General features: G+C 35.8%; 1 protein-coding gene across 1 annotated transcript; it reads left to right on the top strand.

Annotated features, from left to right (window-relative positions):
* The first annotated feature begins 1,052 nt into the window (after window positions 1-1,052).
* On the top strand, window positions 1,053-21,498 carry LOC143750750 (uncharacterized). The gene is made up of 18 exons (XM_077243919.1): window positions 1,053-1,190; window positions 1,861-1,915; window positions 2,011-2,080; window positions 3,420-4,570; window positions 5,434-5,469; window positions 6,292-6,443; window positions 8,181-8,352; window positions 9,042-9,092; window positions 10,786-10,904; window positions 12,082-12,231; window positions 12,635-12,694; window positions 13,810-14,464; window positions 14,616-14,783; window positions 17,909-18,036; window positions 19,579-19,761; window positions 19,843-20,014; window positions 20,673-20,714; window positions 20,799-21,498. The coding sequence occupies exons 3-18, from the start codon at window positions 2,065-2,067 to the stop codon at window positions 20,895-20,897; spliced, it is 3,354 nt and encodes a 1,117-aa protein (XP_077100034.1). The 5' UTR covers window positions 1,053-1,190; window positions 1,861-1,915; window positions 2,011-2,064; the 3' UTR covers window positions 20,898-21,498.
* Window positions 21,499-23,265: the final 1,767 nt, after the last annotated feature.

Genomic DNA, 23,265 nt, shown 5'->3' with positions numbered 1-23,265 from the left:
GATTCCTCAGCTGTTCTTCAGGGAAAGCTTTTCCTGTTAATTATTGCCAAGAGAAGGTAGGGTGGACTATAAAAGACATAATTTGCGAAAGTTATGCAGCTCAGTAACAGTTTGTGTTTTCGCAGCATTACACAAAGAAAGGATGCTGGAAATGTTCATTACTGTTCATATTCATTTGAGGTCCAAGTAAGTAATTTTTAAGCTTCATTTCTTCAAATCTTCAATTGCGAATTATCTTGTTGCAAGATTGTTTTGTTTTCACCTGTACAACACTACATCCTTGTTTCAAAACAGGTATTGAGCACATTGCCATGGATTCTTCCTCTATGATTTTTCAGTTCCTCAATTTATTGAATAAAAAGTGCTTTCGTATCGACTGAGAGTCATTATCTCTTTGGTTTCCCATTGGTTTTTTTTTTTCAGATGATGTTTGGAAATGAATCACACTGACAGCACATGAAGAGATAACTCTTGTTTATACAGTAAACACAGCAAAAACAGCACTTTGTTTTTCCCAGCAAAAGATGCAGAGTTAGCAAGACATGACGGTCCAATACTGAATTCCTATCCTGATAATTTGCAAACATGTCAATCATTGGCCTACATAGAAACTTAGGCCAATAAAGACAGCACTTTAAATAAAAAAGGCTTGCCCATTACAAAAAATGGGAAACAACATATTCTCCATTTGATTTGAATAGAAATTACATTTGAAGAGGAACCAAAAACTGTTTATGAATCACATGCATGGGTTATTCGAAATATCTTTGTTTAATAGTATTATTATTTCCAGTGTGCACTTTTATTACTTATCTATTTTCATTTTAGCAATTTATTCTATTTTTCTATTATGTTTACTAATGTTTCGTTTTTGGATTTTATACCTGTCTATGATAAAGATCATGCAAATGATGTCACCTGGGAGACTGCGCACCATCAGCATGACATTAGTCACCAGTTTCAGTCAGTGTGTCGTCATTACAATCTGTGAGAAGAGGAAATAAGTTTCTGATATATTAGGAGAACAGATCAAAGTTTTATTTCCCTCTTCAGGTAAAGTCTTCAAGTCTCTGCTGACGTCACACTCAGACAGGGATAGGCTGCATCACGTGGTACAACTTTCCAAACCTGTGTGTGTTTCCCGAAAAAAAAGTGTAGAGAAACAGAAAACCCCTTTGCTAGCGGAAAAGGTAAGACGAAACCATCATTCAAGTTCGTTATTTAATCTTTACGTATAAAACCCTTATGTATCGAAAAAATAAGCGACATTTCTTATCGTTGTTGTATTATTATAAACACATCTGGCTGTCAGTGCTGTTGTTGTCCTGTCGTTTAGTCACACCTTACTAAACGTTCTGCCTTATATTTTTAACATGTCTTAAATAAAGCAGAGATCTTAGTTTCGAGAGTGGATATACTCACTATTTGGGATGATTAACAATCATTTAAACTTCGCTGACCTGTTGATCCCGCGGTGTTTTTCTGAAGCGCGCGTAGACTGCAGTGCTACATTGTTTCACTTTAGAATGGAATACATATGTTGTAGAATTTTGAATGTTTTGGTAATTAGTTATATGGTTGAATTGCTGCCAGAAACGCACCAAAAACGGTTATCATGTTCATGTACTATGGTATTTATATATCATGCATAATATATAATAATTACCATGGTGAAATGCAGGTCTAAAAAAACATGTCTCCAAAACACATGGCATTACCTAGGTACTTTTTAGTACTTTTTTTTGTTAGTGTCATATGATGTACATTGATGCCATGATGGCTTTTCATTAATCTGTTGATAGCTTTTAATAATATATAACTATTTTATTTATGTACACTTGACTTGTTATTGTCTTTCAGGCCTTTGAATTCACATTTATCCCATGAAGTTTTGCACACTGAACTCGAGGCCAATGTAAGTCTTGCTGAGTGACTGCGTGTGAAAGGTATTCTATGAAATGTATTTTGTTTCTCCTTATTGTAATACTTATTATACTTTTCTCTCATTAGGTAAACTATGCTTAAGGAAGAACGTAACATGGAGATTGTTGTTTTCCTTATTTCATGCTGTTGACTCAGAGTTAGTAGTATATGATTACCCAATCAGACATCTAGTGCTTGAACAGGCATGTTCATTTCTCTCTGTGGTTATCTTGATTCTATCTCTGTCGTGAATGTTTGGGTTGCAGTCGTATCCTCTGTGGGTTTAGAGTTAACATTCTTGCTGGTGGATGACGGGTTACTGTTACAGTCGTCGCTATGTTCAGGTTACAGAGTTAGACCGACTGACCTGGGGAGCACCGGTGTCCAAGAACATATATTTTACAGTATAAAAACAAATGATTGGACTCTCTGGAATACCTGGTCAGTCACAGCATTATGTGATTAAATATTATTGTGTAATTACACTTCACATCCACTTTATATCTTGATTAGTGGTTGACCAATATGGCCGATGCCAATATCTTGGAGAGCATGGCAGCCGATATAGAGCCAATATATGATATTACATTATTTTATTTAAATAACATGCATAACAATGGCTACAGTGAATTTTAATTTATTTGACATATTTACCTATTTAGAAATAATAAATTGTAACATGAATCAGTGTAAAACAAATAATTTGAACAACTGAGATCTGACTATTAATTTTATTACTTACATTTTATATACATATACTCAATCTATAATTTAATTTAGCAAGTTACCTTTTTCATCCCTTTAAGACATTGTTGCTCCTTAGGAATTTGTTTCTTGTACCTCTTCTTGGTATCCTAAATGATGATTATTTGTTTTGATGGTCTTTTATCTGCTTTGGAGAAGGTTCTCCCCCCCCCATAATATCTTCATTTTTTTAATCTTTCTCTTGTGCTCTTTCACTTGTATAGAACACTTTCATTTCCTGCACCGCAATTTATCCTTATATCACCAAGATTGCCAAAATCCAATATACAAGCAGACAATTTTGCATACTTTGCTACATTTTCTGTAATATTTACATATTACCTATAGCGATTCTCAACTGGTTTTGGTTCAGGACCCAGATTTTTCACTGAACATTAGGCCTAACTGATGACCCAAAATTGTGTCAGAATTGATATAGAAGTAAGCAGAAATATATTTAATATAGTTCAATTCCTTTGACGTCAACAACGAAGGTTATGTGAATTGGGAAGTTCTTCCTATTTAAAAATTGATAAGTCTTTTTATTTGTTATTCTAACTAATAGATGAAAATAAAAGGCAGATACTCGACCAACTGTGGAGGAGGTTCAATTGAAAAAATCTCAATTATGTAGTCAGACCTGTGACAAATTTTTTGGGTCACGAACCACCAGTTGAGAACCACTTCACTACAGAAACAAAAATCAGTTTCCTATATCTTTTCTGAAGCCTGTTTACTTCATGTTGCTCTAGGGATAATTGCATTCTTCATTCGGCATTGTGCCCAAAACATGCCCCACTACAAGGACGTTTCCACAGGCTCGCTTCCGAGTCTTCTCGGCTTGGATGATCACAGGACATCTGAGTCTTTACGGTCCGAACCTTTTCCACCACCTCCCCTACCGGACCAACCACCAATAGGCCCTGAGTTTGATCCCAGTGGAAGTGACAACGAGGACTCTGCCATCGACATCAAACCCGTCCACCGCTTCATCCCAGACTCATGGAAGAACTTCTTCAGGTCCAGCAGCAGAAGCAGCAAGTTGAAGTCAATGTTGGGGTCGAGCAGCAAGAACGCCACCACTGACGGCGTTCGCTGTTCTCCTCCACAGTCTCCGTCAGTTCCCGGCTCGTACCGCGACCCGTACGGCGGATCCGGAGGCAGTTATAACTCACGTAAAGAGCGTGAAGCAATGCTGTTGGGCCACCCTGTGGAATCCATTGACGGTCGTACGGTGCACACAGCTTTGACGTACAGTGAAAAAGTTGAGGAATACAACCAGCGCTACGACTACATGAAGTCTTGGGCTGGACTTTTACGTATTCTTGGTTGCGTTGAGCTGCTTCTGGGGGCAGCCATTTTTGCATGCGTATGTGCTTACATTCATAAAGACAATGAGTGGTATAACATGTTCGGATACTCGCAACCTGGTGGAGCTTACGGAGGATCTTACGGAGGCTCTTATGGAAGCTCTTACGGAGGCGGTTACGGCAATGCCTACTACACTGGACCCAAGACGCCATTCATACTAGTGGTGGCGGGATTGGCATGGATAGTGACCGTTATCATGCTAGTCTTGGGAATGACCATGTATTATCGAACTATCCTTTTAGACTCAAATTGGTGGCCGTTAACAGAGTTCTTCATAAACTTGGCTCTTGCGCTCCTGTTTTTGGCGGCTGGCTGCGTGTACGTGAATGACACCCTACGAGGTGGACTCTGCAGCTATCCGGTGTTCAATAATGGCATTAATGGTGCTTTCTGTCGCACGGAGGCTGGACAGACGGCGGCTATCATTTTCCTATTCTTCATCATGATTGTGTACTTGATCGGAGCCATGGTGTGTCTTAAACTGTGGCGGCACGAGGCAGCTCGGCGACTACGAGAACGCAATGGCCAGGAGGTGAGATTTTCTTCACTCAAAAATTAAAATTCTGTTATTAATTCCTCACCCTCATGTCATTCCAGACCCGCAAGACTTTCGTTCATCTTAGGAACACAAATGAAATCTGAGAGCTTTCTGTCCCACCATTGACAGCTACGCAACTGACACTTTGACACTTCAAAAAGTTCATAAAAAGATTCTAAAACTAATCCATATGAAGAAAAATGATCGATTTATATGATGAACAGATTTAATTTAGGCTTTTATTCACATTCATCAACGGAAACGGAAGCTCAACCATGTTCCCTTGATGTGTGAGAGGTTTGTTGTCCATATTTCATATAAATTAGTTTTACGATCTCATTATGGACTTTTTGAAGCGTCAGTGGTAGTTGCACAGCTGTCAAGCTCTAAGATTTCATCAAAAAGATCTTAATTTGTGTTCCAAAGATGAACGAGAGTCTGACAGGTTTGGAACGACATGAGGCTAATTAATGACAGAATTTTAATTTTTTGGGTGAACTAGCTCTTTAAATTATTTTATGTATTTGTTCTTATTTCATTGGATGATTTCTTAAGCTTGATTTGGTTGTGGCTTGTTAGGTTTCTGGATAACTTTGTGACCAAAGTAGAACAAGCACACGTGGTTTGAGTTTCTGTCCTAAGTAACAGTGGACAGAACATTTTGTTGATCGCATGGTTTCTATTTCTGTTATGCACTATACTAAACCAGTGTTATTTATTTTTGTATCATTGAGATAATAAATACATAAAATATACCTAGTGTATATAATAGCTCATGAAGTGTTATTGGCAGTATCTTCATTAGTTGCAAAAATGAATAAACCAGAAACTGAATCACCTCTACTTCTGTTTTACAGATGCTGCCAAGAGATTCTCCTGATGCTGTGCATTTGGCAAGTATTTTGGCTCTATTGTTCTCATGTTTACCCATGGTGCACTGCTTTCTGATATATAACTTCAAAGCACAGTAATCAGTTATGCTCTCTTTTTAGTGTTTCCATAAGTCTATCCTTGATTCGCAAGCATATATTTCTATTGCATATTTCTTGAAACGTCCCTCCAAAGGCAGTTATTCTCTATATCAGTGCGCACTGTTTCTTGAGTTTTCTCCCGGAAACGAACATCTCACAATATTCCTCTTAAATAATCCATACACAAAATAAAGGGGCGGGGCCTGGTTGAGTTAGTTAGTAGTTTGTTGTAACTGGTGGTTATGTAAAGGGTCAGTACATTTTCCAAACACGCTCAAAGCTCTTGACCAATCACAACACACTGATCCAGCCGACCAATCAGAGCACATTGTGCTTTTCAGAAGGAGGGGCTTCATAGTGACAGGAACTTAACAGAGCGTTACTGACAGACTGGGAAGAGAGGAGCTGCAATGGAGATTATGGGAAAAATAATGTGTTTTTTGAACATTTAAGCATGAAAACTTGTTCTACTTGAACCCAAAAATAAAACCTAGACTTTAAAAAGGCTAATAGGCTAACCCTCCCTTTAACCACAGACCTTATTTCAGACATTTAACCAAAAACCCATTAAAAAACCTATAGATTTGAGGATGATGGAACCATGTGCTAAAATGCTTGTTTCTGGGTTTTGGCCTACAAAATGCATCATCCCTCCTGCATTTATAGCCATAACTAATGCGGATTGGGCTTATATAGTCAGAAAATGTTGTTTGTAATTTTGCATCATCCTCTTCGCTGTAATAGGTTGTTGATGGATCAAGGGAGCCAATGTCTGTGTCAGCGCCGGTACAGCACACACACACTGCCGCCCCTGGCTTCTCCAAACCCAAAGTTGTGAAAGGGTATATTCCAGCTGGACACACTCCTAAACCTGTGATCATGCCAGACTACATTGCGTGAGTACCTGCTTCACAATCAGTGAAAACCCACAAAAGTGTATTTGATGACCTTGATATGCTTTTGCTTAGGCCTGGGACAGTTACCACATTACTACAATACCGCAGTCACGTGACGCCTACCGCGGGTCTGAGCTCGTCACCGTCATCACCGCAAAAAAAAACATTGGCCTGCACACGTGTGTACATTGTGTCTCATGACATGGATTCATTGATTCTAATGACATGGATAATGTCTAATGACATTGTGTCTTACATGGATTCAAGGTTTTCTAAACAAAATCAAAAGATGGAGCAAATCCAACCTTTCGCGAGTGTGGGAGCGCAATGTTCCATGACACATAATTACATTCCATTCGTATTGGAGATGCACGGCAGCCGGAAGTAAACGGTTATCTGCCGTAGCTAAAGAATGCAAAAATCACTAAGCATCAGTAAAGAGTATGGCGTAGGGGATAATGTAATCATTTGACAAAATACAAATAAAGAAAGTGATTTTAAAAAGCAGGAAAGGGTTGCTTTGGGCATAAACATATACAAATCCACATACCATAAAAATTAACATTAATTTTCTTAATCTTTCATGTAGTAGCGACCATGGCAAATCAGCTGTTCTCCTGTAGTAGACGGTTACAGTAGAAAGTCGTGAAGTAGCAGTTAAAGTCGCGCATGTGCAATAGAACGCCAGAATGCCGTTGCCTCCACCAGAGGCTGTTGCTTAAAGTCCCTATTATTTCATCCGCAACCGCACCACAAAACTCATCATCCGTCCACCATCCATCCGTACCAACGTTTTTTGACCAATTTTCAAAACCGCACACACACGCCATCCGCTGATTGTTTTAAGGTCTATGGGCGATGCGAGGCGCTGCTGCCGCGAGGCTAGAAAGCTGTTAGCACTGATCCAATGCAGCAATGATATTTAAAGGCTAAAGCCCCTAGTATAGGCTATTGGCTAAGTTGTATCCCCAGAATTACGATCGGTGCACAGGGACAAAAATAATTAAATAAATAGCCTAAATAAAATGCACATCGGCAAACCTGACCTTACCTGACTAGGCTACTGTAGCCTACAATTTTATCATTTCGTTTTGAATTTTGTTTAAAAGTAGACATTTCAAGCTTTCTATTTATTTCTCATGTCTGTGTGGCAAGTAGTCTATACCCTGAATTTCGGTTCATTTATGAGACAAGCTCCAGTTCACGAGCAATGCAAGAGATCGCGCCGGCACCTCCATGTCCTGATTATATTGTCTGCTATATTTGCTTCTTATTTATTAATTCCAGGCAATTGGTTGATGAAACAGTGATTAAAATTAAGATACAATTTATACAAAACGAAATTAAATTTAAAGAAAGGCATTCTACAAAAACAAAACTTAATAAAGTGGTCAAAATCATGTCTGACCCATTTTATGATCCTATCTTACTCATGCTGTTCACTTTTCATATAATCAGCATGGGTTAAATTAAAAAATAACATTATATTATGTAAATATAAAAATGGAATATCATTTTTGTAATTAAGACATGTTGGAAAAGGTTTTTACATCATAATGTACTCTCCTGAAAATTATGTATTGTCATATGTGTGCTGAACATTTAAAGTGTGTATTTAAAGCGGTTTACCGCGGTAATTTCTTGCTTTTCTACTGCGGTTAGAAAAAATCCATTCCATCCCTGCCCTACTTTTGCTCTTTAGTAAATCTCATCCTTGTGTTTTGTCTTTCCCTGAAGTAAATATCCAGCCATTCGAACCGATGAGCAGCGAGACCAATATAAAGCCGTGTTTAATGACCAATATTCTGAGTATAAAGAGCTCCATGCAGAAGTTCAAGTGATACTGAAGAAGTTTGATGAAATGGATGTTATGATGCAGAATTTACCGCAAAACCCCACCAGCCACGTGGTCAGTTGATATTCACTTTTATTACTGCACACTTTCTTTATCCTTTCTGACTGCTTATATAAAGGAATTGTATTATGCATACATCATCAAGGCGTCTAATCTGTAAAAATGAAACTAGAAATATATAGTATTTTAGTCTTTCTAGCCGACTTGAAAATTTCACGTTTTAATTAAATGTGCTACTTGCAGAGTAAATACTACTGTACACCAATTTTTTTTCAGTGATTTTCATATGTAAAATTTCATTTTTATTCTTAGTTTTTGCTGTATGTTTCTTAAATGTTCCCTGTTGGATGTTAGAACAACATTTAATAAATGTTTTGATGTTTTAGCTTAAGAAATTATGTAAATTTTCTCTTTTCAAAGACAAAATTTATCAAATGTTTAGTCATAACTTAATAAATGCCACAGGAATGTATATGTGCTCGTGTGGGTTGCACCTTTGAAGTAAAGGATTTTATCAAATCTTTTTATTTTCCTCTTCTATAGCTTGCTTCCTGAATCTAGTTGTCTAATAAACCTGGTGTTGCATATTTAAAAAATTGTTTTGCTCTTTTGCAAATTGCTTTTGTTCTTCTTTTGTAAGTTGCTTTGGATAAAAGCTTCTGCTAAATGCATAAATGTAAATCATGTATTGCAGAAGCGCTATTCTAGTCTTCTTAAAAAAATTCTCCAATTTTCTCTCTTAGGAGCGTGACCGCATCAGCAAAATCCTGCAGGAATATCAGAGAAAGAAGATGGTGAGTTATTGATGGACGATTTGAGTGATTTGAGAAAACATACACGCCGTTAATATATCTTAGTGGCTATTAAAACTGCATTGTGCATTATTTAATTAAAGCTTTATTCATTTAATTCATATTTTTAATATTTAATTATTATTTTTCCTTATGTCAAAGCTATTATTTGCCCGTTTTTTTGTTTTGTTTGTTTTTTCATTTAACCCTCTGGTTCTCTTCGTGTGACGGTCAAAAATGACTCAAATGTTTTCTTTTCTTTTTTCTCAGTGAAATTAATGTACTATATTTAAGTTAGATAATGTTTTTCTTTAATATTTAGTATTTTAATACTAAATATTATATATTTAAATGATATGTATGCACATGCAGTAGTTATAATCCATTTATTCACTTTTTGAGCACAGACCTGAAAATTACATTTCCAGCTTAAACTGTTGTAAATCTTAAATGGTTTGGAGCACAGACTTACATTTCAGACTTTACATTTTAAAAATCTCTTTTTAAAGAGTTTCAAAAAGTCATAGAATGTTATGTTTTTTGTTATAATTTTTTTTAGATAAAATATGTACTTTCAAAAACATGTTTTACTCTGTTAGAAACTGTGAGAAAATCAAAGCCAGAAATAAAAAGAAAATTTGATTTCAATATTTAGTTGGGGCGCAGTACCAAAAGTTTCCACTAGATAAAATACGTTTCCCATCCATTTCCAATGCTCTCATTTTTTTTACCGTGAGGATCTCAAATGTGAATTTTTTTCAGCACCATTAAACCTTTTCAAATCATTTTTCATGATTTTTTTTTTTTGTCTGTGTGTTCACACTGCAGGTGCCAAAACCTTTACCAAGTTTCGTACCATTTGGTACCAAGTAAAAAATCAACAAAAACATACAAAGGATTAGTATTAATGGAAATATTAGTGAAAAAACAGCACAGGCCATTGTGTCACTCCCAGCATAATACAAGCTAGATGAGAAAACAATACGATTTTGATAATCATACTTTTGTTTTGGTGACTTAATGCTAAAAATATTCAAAATTTTACATTCATGAGGGTCTGATAGCTATTTTTACAGTTCGATTTATTTTAAACCATGCACAAGTGTACACTTGACAAGAGAAAATGGTGGTAATTTGATTATACATTCATTACTCTCAGCTCAGCTTAACACATATAACCATATTTAAATCCTTTACACAGACAGAATTCTCCTGCCTTTCCCCCCAAAACTCAGCACAGAAAATGTAAAAAAGGTCTGCAGATTCTGTGTGGGCCTGTACAGGCTGGTAGGCTTTGTCTAGATGTTGCTGGCTGATTTATAACATTGTGAAGAGCGAGTGGAGGAAGAAAGGAAGGAGGATAAGGAAGGGGTGGAGGCTGTTTTTCTCACAGGAGTTGCTCTATTGTGTCTTTTCAAGAGGAGGAAATAACTGTAGTCACCCTGACCACTCAGTGGCATCTCTATAGACAGTTTGAGCCATATTTTGAGTGATAAATATCAAGCAGTCCAAACACGTAGCTCTGTTTTTGTGATTCTCCAGGACCTCAGACGAGCTGCGTTAACATCTAGTTGTTCAGTTTGGTTTTAGAATAGAGTAAAACCAATTTTAATCGCAGTGTATAAAGAAAATATTTAGTTCCCACTCTTCATCCGACTGGGATGGTGGTCTTATCTAGGTCTCTTTTTGTCCCAAGGATCCCTCATTTCTAGAGAAGAAGGAGAGATGCGAGTATCTGAAGAACAAACTCTCCCATATCAAGCAGAGGATTCACGAGTATGACAAGGTCATGGGCTGGAACGACGGTTACGGCTGAAACGATTCAAACCTGCTGTCACGGTCCTTCATTTTTCATGTTGTTTTACACTGAACATGTGACCACTGCGTCTGCAGAGGTCGCTGGTCTGGACGGTTGTTTATATTACAAAAAATAATGAAATGAGAGATGGATAACTTGCATGCTCTTAATGTACGCTCTTAAGCACTGACTGAAAATATTTTCTTTTTCACATTGTATTTCATAATGCTGACTACAAGTGCATGATGTTTAAAGAAATGTTTTATATTTTGCATGTATGCAGAAATGCTGTTTTTATTCGTTCATTTTAATGATTTTATGCACTGTTGAAATTTTTTTTTTGTTGAACTGTGTTTCGATCAGTACAACAACAGCCTGTCACCCTGTCCTTATATTTTCCGTGTTGCAAATGCATTTTGATGAGTTGAATCTGTGATTTATACTGTAAAGTGTGAAAAGTCAAAGCATTTCATGCAAATTTGTTGTAATTTAGTTAATTTTCAAATAAAAAAAGTCCAGCCAGGAGCCAATTCAGACACAGCAGAGCAAATCCATGACCAAAAAAAAAAAAAAAAATACACACATATTAATATGTTAAGAAATGCAATAGCAAGCTTGCATGTTGTCTAGACTTTTGATGTGTCAAACTCACTTCTCTTCTAAGCATCCACATTGTTCACTTCCTCTACTGGACAGACTACTTATTATATACTTCCATTTTCCTCTATGGTGCAAAATAAGCATAGCAACATAACATTTAAGAACACTTTCATAACTATTTAAAAAAATAATTTCCATCCAAACATAATTTGAACCACATGTTCAATTATAGGCTTATTGGAATAAAAAGTAGCCTTCATATAATGGAATAATAAATTGTGTGACATTTTACACTATTTCAATGAGGTGTAGGTTTTTGTGTAAATAGATTTAAAAAATCAGATAATATCTGCAACAGTGGTCATCTAGATGTACACCCCACCTTTGTTAACTTGCGTGTTTCTTATCGCAGACTCATATTTTTATCTGTAAAGATGTCTGTATCCTGCTACGATCCCTCTCATGGCTGTGGTTCAAAATCTATATGCTGCCTATCTAGAGAGCATGTTTGGTATAGGCTACCATTGAACATTCTTTTGAGGAATTATAAACATGAAGGAAGCTGTCTAGGTAGGCAGCTCACTAAATTTCGAGTCTCTCTCTCTCTCTCTCTCTCTCTCTCTCTCTCTCTCTCTCTCTCTCTAGGTGTGTGTGTGGGAGGGGTTTAATCGTTTTAAGGACAGGTTGTTTGTCTCACCTGAATAGTGACATACACGGAACATCAGTGCGCGAGAACACAAACAGGTGAGACTGAAACTACAATAAATAGTTCATAATATAAGCCGTAAAATAATCATAATCGTATAAACTTTTATAAGCCGATGCGTTAATTATAAGATCATACCGACAATCGTTAAAATTTACTTCAGAAACAACTCAATCCCGTTTCCGCCTCATTTGTTTGTGAAGAGTTTCAGAATCTGTCGTTCTCCACTATTGTATTTCTATTAAAAATGTGAATATTATATTTTTATACTGTGTTCGCGGAGTTTTACACACTAATGGTAGCTTTAATTTTTCTCTCAGTCATAAAGACGATTGAGGTTTAGTTGAAAATATTAAAATGACGTGTATATAGTTTATATAAATGTTATACTCAATGTAGCCTATTTATTAGCTAAAATTCATGGTTTTTTTCTCTTTTCAGAATGTCTTCGAAGCTGAACGGGAGTCCTCCGCCCTATGATTATAATACTGAGAATGGATAGTAAGTGTTGAGTTTCACCTCAGAGTTTCTGGATTAAGTTACATGGGTTTATGTATATGCCTATATATATATTTTTTTATATATCCATGAGTCATGACCGTTGTCTTTGGAAATAAATAAATAAATAAAGGCCTCAAAATGGACCGTTGTTCAAATTGTGAGTAGGGTAGGCCTATGTGTTCCCATATTCCAGTGACCATATAGTTTTCGGCCAATAGCCATATTAACTTTTCCCCAAGTATCAGTCTGATTAAGCCTGTGTTGTAACTATTTTCAAAAGTAGGCCTACTTAAGAACTGGGAATGCCAATAGGCCTAATTATTTTTTGCCATTGCTGGGAACCAAAATATGATAGTCCATATAGTATATCTAATGTCGTTTGATTTTAAGCAATTTATCATTCACACTAGAACATTTGAAATGAAAATTTGTACAAAAATACATTGATTTAAATGTGCTTTTTTAACTTTATAACATTATTGCTTTTTAACATGACATAGGAAAATGTTGTCGTTTGAAATGGAAATCTATCTATCAAAATGTTCTAGCGTTCTATCATCTGTCATTTTATATCTTTTTTTGTTCTATCTATCGTTCTATCTTTCTATTGTTTCGTTCTATCTATTTTTCTATCGTTCTATCTAACATTCTATCTAGATTATTCACTCTAAAAACCAATGGTTGGGATTTTCCATAGTTGACCCAAACATAGGTTGAAATAACCCAACGTTTAAAGATGCTCTAAGCGATGTCACGTGTTTTTTAGGCCAAAACATTTTTTGTCACATACAGCAAACAACATCTCACTATCCGCTAGCTGCCTGTCCCCTGAACACACTGTAAAAAAAAACGCGGTCTCTGCAGAAACCCCAGGCTCCACAAACGGCAAATTAAACAAACTGGGCTAACCCGCACCACGAAACATAACAAACTGTTCCAGCCAATAACGACAAGAAGGATTTGGGGGTGGGGTTTGGGGGGTTAGTGCGCGGATGAGGAGGAGGGAGGAGACATAAGATATAAGAGTGTTGGACTGTTGGTCATAAAATAAGATATTGGTCAAAATGTGTTGTTGTGTCCCTAAACAGAATGTGTTTTCAACATCTTCTCTGCAGTAATGTTGCCCCGCAGTCTCAGCCTGCGTACTCGTACTACCCTGACGATGAGTTCCAGCATTTCTACCGCTGGACGTCTCCGCCGGGCATCATAAAGATCATGTGTGTGCTGTCGATCATCCTCAGCGTGGGCATCTTCGTGTGCGTGGCCTCCACTCTGGCCTGGGACACGGATGCTGGAGCTGCGGGATTCGGAGGACTCGGAGGAGGTTCGTATGGCGGCAGCTTTGGCGGCGGCTATGGCGGCGGCTATGGTGGCGGCTATGGCGGCGGCTATGGGGGAGGAGGAGGATACGGTTATGGGATCCTAGGATCTCAGAATAACCCCAGGCAAGGGAAGGGTTTCATGATCGCTATTGCTATCATCTCCTTCATCGTTTTGCTCATCATCTTCATCATGATCATCTCGCATCAAAAGGTGTCCCAGGGCAGGAAGTTTTACCTGGCCGTAATTATTGTCAGCGCCATCATGGCCTTTCTCATGTTGGTTGCCACCATCGTCTACCTGGTGACGGTTTACCCAATGGCGCAGTCTTCCGGATCTGTTCAGTTCAATCAAGTGTACGCCATGTGTGCCGCTTACCAGCAGCCTCAGATGTCGGGTGCGTTCGTCAATCAGTATCTTTATCACTACTGCGTCGTGGATCCTCAGGAGGTGAGCACTGTTGCACACAGACAAAAATTAGCTGTAGAAACTATTTTCACTCAGAAATTAAAGTACTAGTAAATTAGTAACACTTTTTTTTACTGTGTAAATGATGGACATATTTAATCAAATTGGTGTCCTCTTTCTGTCTCTCATCCAGGCAATCGCTATTGTTCTGGGCTTTATTGTCACCGCGGCCCTCATTATCATCATGGTTTTTGCCATTAAAACTCGCCAAAGGATCAATTATCATGGGAAGGACAACATCCTATGGCGCCGTGTGAAGGAAATCCAAGACCAAAACTCACAGCCGGATGTGGAGGGTTGGGTGAGTACGATATTCATTGTTCAGGAGAATCAAAGCAGTTACGTTTCATTAAAGGGATGGCTCACCTGAAAATGAAAAATGTCATCATTTACACAAAAGTTATTTTGAAGAATGTCTCTAACCAAACAGTTGATGGAGACCATTGACTTGCATAGTATTTTTCTTACTACACTGTGGAAGTCATTGGGGTCCGTCAACTGTTTGGTTACCCAAATATCTTCTTTTGTGTTCAGCAGAAGAAAGAAATTCATACCGGTTTGGGACGACTTGAGGGTGAATAAATGACGATAGACTTTTCATTTTTGGGTGAACTATCCTTTTAAAGTATCATCTGCTCAAATGTTTCTCCTTGGGTGAAATTTTTTTCTCTAACTAGTCAATAGTTGTAAGAGTATAGAGATATTAAATGAATGTGGATGGCAGATCATATCATTTGACTAGGAATGTTTGCGTTCATTTTGAGTTTTGATTGCGGACACTTGGTTGCTTGGCAAATGGGAGCGGAGTTTGAGACATTGTTGAGATCTCTTGTGAAACTCTAGAGGAAACGCATGTGATATTACTGGGGTCTGCTTCTCAATAGGGAAATATCAGGAAAATTATGATCTCCAGCCCTGGAAAAGTTACGGAAATTCTTATAAATTAGACACAAAATGAATCAATTATATAAATACGATTATAAATAAAAATCATACAATTATTTTTTTAATCTTAACAAATAATAGCCCTGGAAGGGTCATGGAAATTCTTATAATAAATAAAAAAATGTATTTTATATATATATATATATATATATATATATATATATATATATATATATATATATATATATATATATATCGGTGTGTTATATATATATTTATAAATTACAAATACAAAATAATTTAAATGAATTAAAAAAAAATATATATATATATATATATATATAATTATTATTAAATTGGATAGAAATTGCTTTTCATTTCAAAACATGTTTCAAAATTAAATGAATTAAAAAAATATATATATATATATATAATTATTATTAAATTGGATAGAAATTGCTTTTCATTTCAAAACATGTTTCAAAATCTGTATACTGTCTAGTTATCACAAACAAATACACTGTAAAAATAATTTTTCAAAGTTGTAAAGCAAGATTATTGCTGAACGTTTTACAAGAAAATACAATTTCATTCTTTCTAAACAATGTAATGTTTAATTCAATGTGTTACTTTCCATTTCTTTGCAAGTATTCGAAATTTACTAGCAATTTCTTAAAGAAAATTAAGTTAATACTACGCCATTTTTTCAGTGTGGAAGATTAATGTAATTTTATATGTCAGAAGATCTGAGAAAGTGAGGTCTCCATTTAATTTCCTATGAGATGCAGTTCAAATATTGCAGGTCGTTTGTGATTTTTAGTGTTGTAAGGATCACTCTGCTACAAGTCTTTGTCCTGCAACTCCTAGTTGTCTACTGTGACTTTAAAGACTATAATTTGGTCTTTTCCATACAGAAGGTCTATTCTGCTCAGGATGGAGTACATATCAATGTAAATTCTACACCTGTGCTCATTTCTGTTGCCAAACAAAGAGTTCTTTAACTTCCTCCAGTCTCCTCGTAGCACAAACCGGTTTATTTCTGGTCGTCTAGAAATGTCGGTCTGGTTTTGAATATATAGGTGGCCTGTGTGGGTTTCCATCTCTTTTAACGTGCTGTTGGTGGAAAGACCGGTTTGTGTGTGTGTGTGTGTGTCGTGTGTGATGGTGGTGGGGGGAGGGCAGCGCTCGTCGCTGGTTTCTGGGTGTGGTTTGTTGTGACAGTTTCACTCACATATATGTGCTAGAAATGTAATGCTGATAAAGAGAGGCCTCCTTTTCTTTATCTTTTCTTTATTGTCTTTTTCGTCCTTTGATTTTGGGCCATTTTTGCAAATGTTCAGTGGATAAATATTACATTGTTTTTGTGTGTGCATAGATGTATAAATGTTTTAAATCTGATGTTTTACGATTGTTTTTTATTAAAAGGTGAATGTTGAATCTTAATTTATCATCAATAGAGTTTGGCTTTATGTTAGTATTTTCTATTGTTGGAGCTCAGCTCAGTACAGGATCATTAGCTCGGCGGGCTGGACTGGTTTAACCAGAAACTCAAACCTATGTGGAGCAAAACACATGCTCTCCTCTCTTAGGGATTGCTGTTGTTCACATTAAATCAGGCTGTGATTCTAGGAGAAATGATTTTAAACTGCAGAAATCTTTTACAGATGTTCTGTATGTATTTGTTGAATCCCTCAGGATAGACGTGTTGAAACGCGTCTGCCGTTTGCACCTTGCACCCAAGAATCCGTTTGAGTGAATCTCTCAAAAACTGTCCAGAAATGTTAACTCCTAATGACACAAGCGCTTCCCCCTGATGATATAAATAAAGTCTTGACCTTATTACTGCAATGGGTGGAAAATAGTGCAGTTTGTATTGTGCAATAGTAATTACACCTATCATGATGGTATTTGTTGTGGGTGTGCATAATGTGGGTGTGCGTAGTGTGTGTGTCTATATCTATGGGTATATTAAATGCTCATAGTACACACAGTAGTGGGCAAAAGTGATGTCGGCCTAACAAATTGACATCTTCACCCTTTATCCAAATATTATTAAAAATATTGTGTATTGTGCTTGAAGTCGTTTGTTTTATTTGTGATCCAGGCTGTCATACAAGAAAGTTGAACGCATGCAAAAATAAGAGAACCAACGAAATCTTAATAACTGAGTATGTTGTAGTCAATCATTTTATGCTTTTTCCTTTTGAGCTTTTTGGTTTCCCGTGCATTTTTCTTTTTCATAGTAAAATAAAAACTGTAGCTTTTTTTACTAAATAATTTTGACAGATAAATACCTGAACCAAGTTAAGTGTTTTGTTCTTCCCTCATATTTAAAAAATATATAAAATATTTCCCTCGTATTTTGGTGGTTTAGTCGAACTTGTATAGTGTCATTAAAGACAGAAATCCCCTCTGGACATCACTTTTGACCACTATGGTATATTTAGTATTTGTTTATTTTATTTTCACATTATAATAATGAGAATTTGGGGGATGGGAGAAACTGTTTTTAATAATGAGGATTGTTAATGTCTCTCTCAGGTAAATGATGTGAACGGAGTCCCAGAGCCGCTACTGGCTGATTATCCCATGAAGTTCGGAGGGTCTAGGAATGATCTGGATGACAACAGCACCAGTTATGACAAACCTCCCCCCAGTGAAAGTCCTGTGTGAGTACAGCGTGCTCTTCTGCATCTTTGAACACCGCATCTGATTCCAGTCACTTTTTCAAATCGGATTTTAGGACATTGTTGTTTTGAAAGCGTTGATCTGTTTGTTCAGTCGGTGTATGTACACTATCATTCCGAAGTTTAGAGTCAGTAAGATTTTTAAATAATTTTGAAAGACGCTCACCAAGGCTGTATCTATTTGATAAAAAAAAACAGTAAAATTGTGAAATTACAATTTAAAGCAACCGTTTTCTATTTGAATATATTGTAAAGTGTAATTTATTCCTTGTGACCAAAGCTGAATTTTCAGCATTATTACTCCAGCATTCAGTGTCATATAATACGTGATGCATTTTTTTTCAGTATTTTTTGATGAATAGAAAGTTCAAAAGCATTTATCTGAAATGGAAATATATATTTTTTAACATTATTGTCTTTACTGTCACTTTTTATCAATATCGTTGCTCAATACTATTGTGAAAAGTATTCATTTCTTGTTGTTTTTTTTTTTTTATTGACCCCAAACTTTTGAACAGTAGAGTATACTGAAAACAATTTGTATAATTATTTCAAACTAATTAAATAATTATTTTAATAATACTTATTATTATTATTAATAAAACATAATACTGTTATTAGTAAAATTAGCATAAAGACAATACAAGAAATAGGAATTTGATGTATACATTTAAATGTCAATTTAAATTATAAATATTATTAAAAGTTTTCACAATTTTAAAACGTATATAAATTAGATTTTCTTAGAGGAAGCAAGGGATGAGAAAAATTGGATGAGAATTTTTTAGATAATATATATTTTATAATATTCCATATAACAAAAATACAATAATGCAAATGCTACAAAATGTGACATTTTAAAAGTGTATAAATCACGAAAATAAGCAGACTATTCAAAAGAACAGCTGAACATCAGTTCACAAATAGGCACTTGTTGAAACTGAACTGAGATGAATTAAATGTGAACAGAGTCACAGTACAGGTTGTGCTAAATAAAGATTTGTCAGACGTTGCGCAATATAAGAGAAGTTTTCTTATTCTTTCACTTCACGTCCTGTTAAGTGTTCCTCTCGGGGTTGAGTGATTTCTGGAAGCGATGTGTTCTGGAGACGAATGACCAGCGTCAGTCAGCATGACGAATACCTCCTCTCTACACTCAATCTCATCGAGTGCTTTCCTCATAGTAGATACAGTGACGACTCTGTGGAGGAATGAAAACAATGCACTGTGGTTATGACGGAGCAAATGACTCGTGTCTTTATGTTTGCATGATTTATTGTTTAAGCAAGGCAAGTTTATTTATACGGCACATTTCATACACTATGGTAATTCAAAGTGCTTTACACAGGAAGGAATTCAAATAATCACAAGGAAAATTAAACCGGTTTTAAAAGGAATTAAAAGAGGTATAAAGATGATAGTTATAAAAGGAATTAAAAGAGTAAAAAGATGATGCATAGATCAACTTCTAAGCGTCTTCATCATTAGCTCATAGCTGCTCGTGTGTGTGTGTGTGTTGTTCAGGGAGATTCGGCATGAACTGCCGGTCCGTAGTTCAGTCCCGATGAGCAGCGGGTCCGAAATGAGCAGTTCTGCGGGACGGCCTAAGAAACGGCGCGCTGGACGCCCTCGCACTGCTAACGCACGGGACCGGGACACAGACTACGCTTCTTCTGGAGACGAGCTGGACGATGAGGACTTCTTCAGGTGCGTTTACTGCTGCCATTATGTGCTTTGAGTTTATCATGTCAAATGCGCTCTGAACGTGCTCTGGTTTTGTTTTTGCAGTGAATTCCCTCTCATTGTTAATAATCAAGAGAGAGAAGATTACAAACACATGTTTGATAAAGACCACCAGGAGTACAAGGATCTGCAGGCAGAACTGGACCAGATCAACAAGCGTCTGGCTGATGTGGACCGAGAGCTGGACGATCTGCAGGAGGGCAGTCCGCAGTTCCTGGTACAAAACTCGGATTACTGAGAACTAATAAATACTACAATACAGTTGTTATTACTATTATTAAAATTAGCATACACACAGTACAAGAAATGGGATTATGATATGGACATTTCAATTTTTAAAAGTCAATTTAAATTATACATTTAATTGCTAAAATACTATTTTATATTATAACTATATAAAATGTTTTATTATAATATATATATATAATGTATATGTGTATTATAATAATTCATATACTGTATATATTAATTATAATAAAACACATCATACTATATACATGTATGATGTGTTTTATAATAATTCATATATATGTGTGTATATGAATTATTATAAAACTATTCTAAATCATATAATTTATTGTACTGCCATTATGCTAATTTTAATATGATTAAGTGCAAATATAGAAATACTACTGTAAATTAAAATAGCCTTCAATTTAAAATTACATTTTCTTTATTTTCTAAATTTGTGTAGTAGGCCCTATTATTATTATTATTTAATTTTTATTGGCAAAAAGACTGAGCATGATTTGTTTGCCTTAAATTGAATGTTCCTGTCTGTTGCAATGTATAATGTGTAAATAATTAACGTTAACATGGGAAAATGGTTTGAGCCACTGCTCTTGTTGCTGACTTCAGTCGTTCTCTTGAAACAGGACGCCATGGAAGAGTACAACGCGCTCAAGGACAAAAAGAGGGTAAGATTGAGCTGAATCCTGGTTTTCTCACAGAAACCGGCAACAGTGAAGGATGTTATCTGACATTTCCCACTGTCTCTGCAGAGCGGAGAGTACCAGGTGAAGAAGAAGAGGTGCAAGCACCTGAAGGCCAAACTGAGCCACATCAAAAAGATGGTCAGCGATTATGACCGAAGATGCTGAAGATGCTGAGCGTGGCTTTGGAGAGGAGCGAGTGTTGTGTGTGTGTCCAGATGTGTGGCTCATTGCCATTCATGAGCTGGGCTGTGTTGCTTTCTGAACATTTGATTGATAATGCATGTAAATATTAAAGGGATTCTGAGGCATACTGCTCAATGCATATATTTCCCAGAATCCTTCATGAACCAGTTGTAATATCAGGTTTAACTGTCTAAATCCTCAATTGTTTGTTGTAGTTTCTTTGTTCCAAATGTCTGATTAGCTGTTACAGATTTAACATGAACTTCTTGTTGTTTCAGTACAACAGTGTTTGTTTTAGTGTTTTTAAAAAAATAGTTATTCAGAGGTAAATGTGCCAAATAATTTTCCAGGTGGGTGGTCATGAACTCGAGATTCCAGTTTTTGTTTGTACTCAATCAAGCTGTGATAGGTTAGGTAAGGTTACAGATAAAAATGTAACAAATAGTCTTTTAAGCTGTATTTATGCCATTTTTAAGAACTTTTTACATGCTGGTTTGTAAATATGTAATTTAAATGTTTAACCCTTTGATTTTTTTTCCTTTCATCGTTTTTGAACTTTAAATAAAATCATTTTTATTGATAATGAATGTGACTGTATACATTTACCAGTAGGCCTAAGTGTTTGTGGTTTTTGAAAGGATATCAATAAATCCACAAAATGTTGTTAAAACCAGTTTCTTTAATTTTAGACCTCAAAACAAAGTCTTGACTCTGTCACAATTAGGTTCATGTTTTATTTGCACTGAAATTTCGGCAAGGGGAAAATATTTGGCCAAAAATGAACATAAGTTGTGTGGACGATACCACCGATCTGTGGATTTTAATCAGTCTTCATTTTGATTAACAGATATCTTGTTCCCACCAGTTTATGCGCAAACAAATAAATGTGGCTGCACACATACCATCCAAAAATCACAATAAGTTTAGTTACTTTTGATATGAAACTAGGATTTCAAATTCAAACAATAAATAGGCCTACCATTTTGGCGCTCTTTAATGTGGTGTGACGAATCACTGTAGTGTCTCAGTTCAAGCGGCACGTGATCAAATCTCTTCTTTAATATTTAAAGCACGAAATAAACATGGATGAATTAAAGAAGGCATGTTGAAAGATACACAACAACTTATTGAAATCCGTCTCGTGACGTGCAGTCGCTCAACCAGTTTCAACGGTAATACAAATTACTTGTAAACAATAATATCCTCCTGAGAACCAGAAAAACGTTTTGTGAATTTTGTCGGGGTTTTTTTGTTTTGTTTTTTAAATGTCATTACATAGTTTGGAGCATAAGAAACAAATGGAATAAAGACATTTTTGGGAAAGAAAATTATGCTATGTTCTCTGCAGGACACCGTTGTTTAAGAAAATTAAAAGACATTTTCTTTCATTCAGCAATCCATTTTTAGGCTTCAAGCTTTTTTAACCAAACTTTAAATATGATTCTCAAATATGTTATGAAAGATATAACAGAATGATTTAATATACCATTTTACTTAATGAAATGTAAACATGGCCATAAATGCCATTCCCATTCTATGCAATGCATATATACACTGTATCTAATTATCATATTAATGTGTTCTTGGGGCAACAACATGTAATGAAAAAAGAATGCTTAATAATGGGAGTAATTCACTTGTGTCTCTCAAAATGCCTGATCAACTTGATTTTACTCCTTGTGTCCTCTACATGTATGAAATTCCCTGTTTTGAATCAAACTACATAACATTTTTTCCTGAGATATTAATTTATTACAACAATTTGAAAATGCATCACAAAAATATGATTATATTTCCATTAGAGTGCTAAATTTGATCACTAAATTGTCAGTGTAAAAGACCAAGGAGAAGTTGTTTTCATGGTGAAACTTGTCGTCCAAACATTTGGTATCTCTGAAAAGCCCTGAATGTGAATGTGCTCTTTACAGGACATCCAGACTTAAACTGAGATGAATGGTGTCAGAGAAATTCATTAAAATATAATGTCCACTATAGAGTACAAAAGTTTATTCCTGGGTCTCAGGAGGACGCCACGTAACGTTACATTTACCTCAGAAAAGCCACTCAGCGTCCAGATCTCGTTGGTCAACTGGAAAAAATAACTATAGAGGAGCATTTTGCTAAATATAAGCCCAAGCCTGTTCTACTTAACCTGTTCTTCAATAATAAATGTATTTGAGTAAATCTGTCCTGAAAAACAGTATTTTTTCCAGGTGTTTAAACATTTGTAATAAATAACCCAAATTGGATTCGAAGCAATAATTATTTCACTTTTTAATGTTTGAATTAATTTCAAACTTTTCTATTTGTATAGAAATCAGTTTTTTCAAACCTTTATTATTATGGTAAT

This window comes from Siphateles boraxobius, unplaced genomic scaffold, assembly GCF_051911475.1.
Source record: "Siphateles boraxobius isolate OS27281-9 unplaced genomic scaffold, OSU_SipBor_1 25, whole genome shotgun sequence".
NCBI lineage: Eukaryota > Metazoa > Chordata > Actinopteri > Cypriniformes > Leuciscidae > Siphateles > Siphateles boraxobius.
Note: the sequence above shows the minus strand (reverse complement) of the source record. Positions and strands in the feature narration are given on the sequence as shown.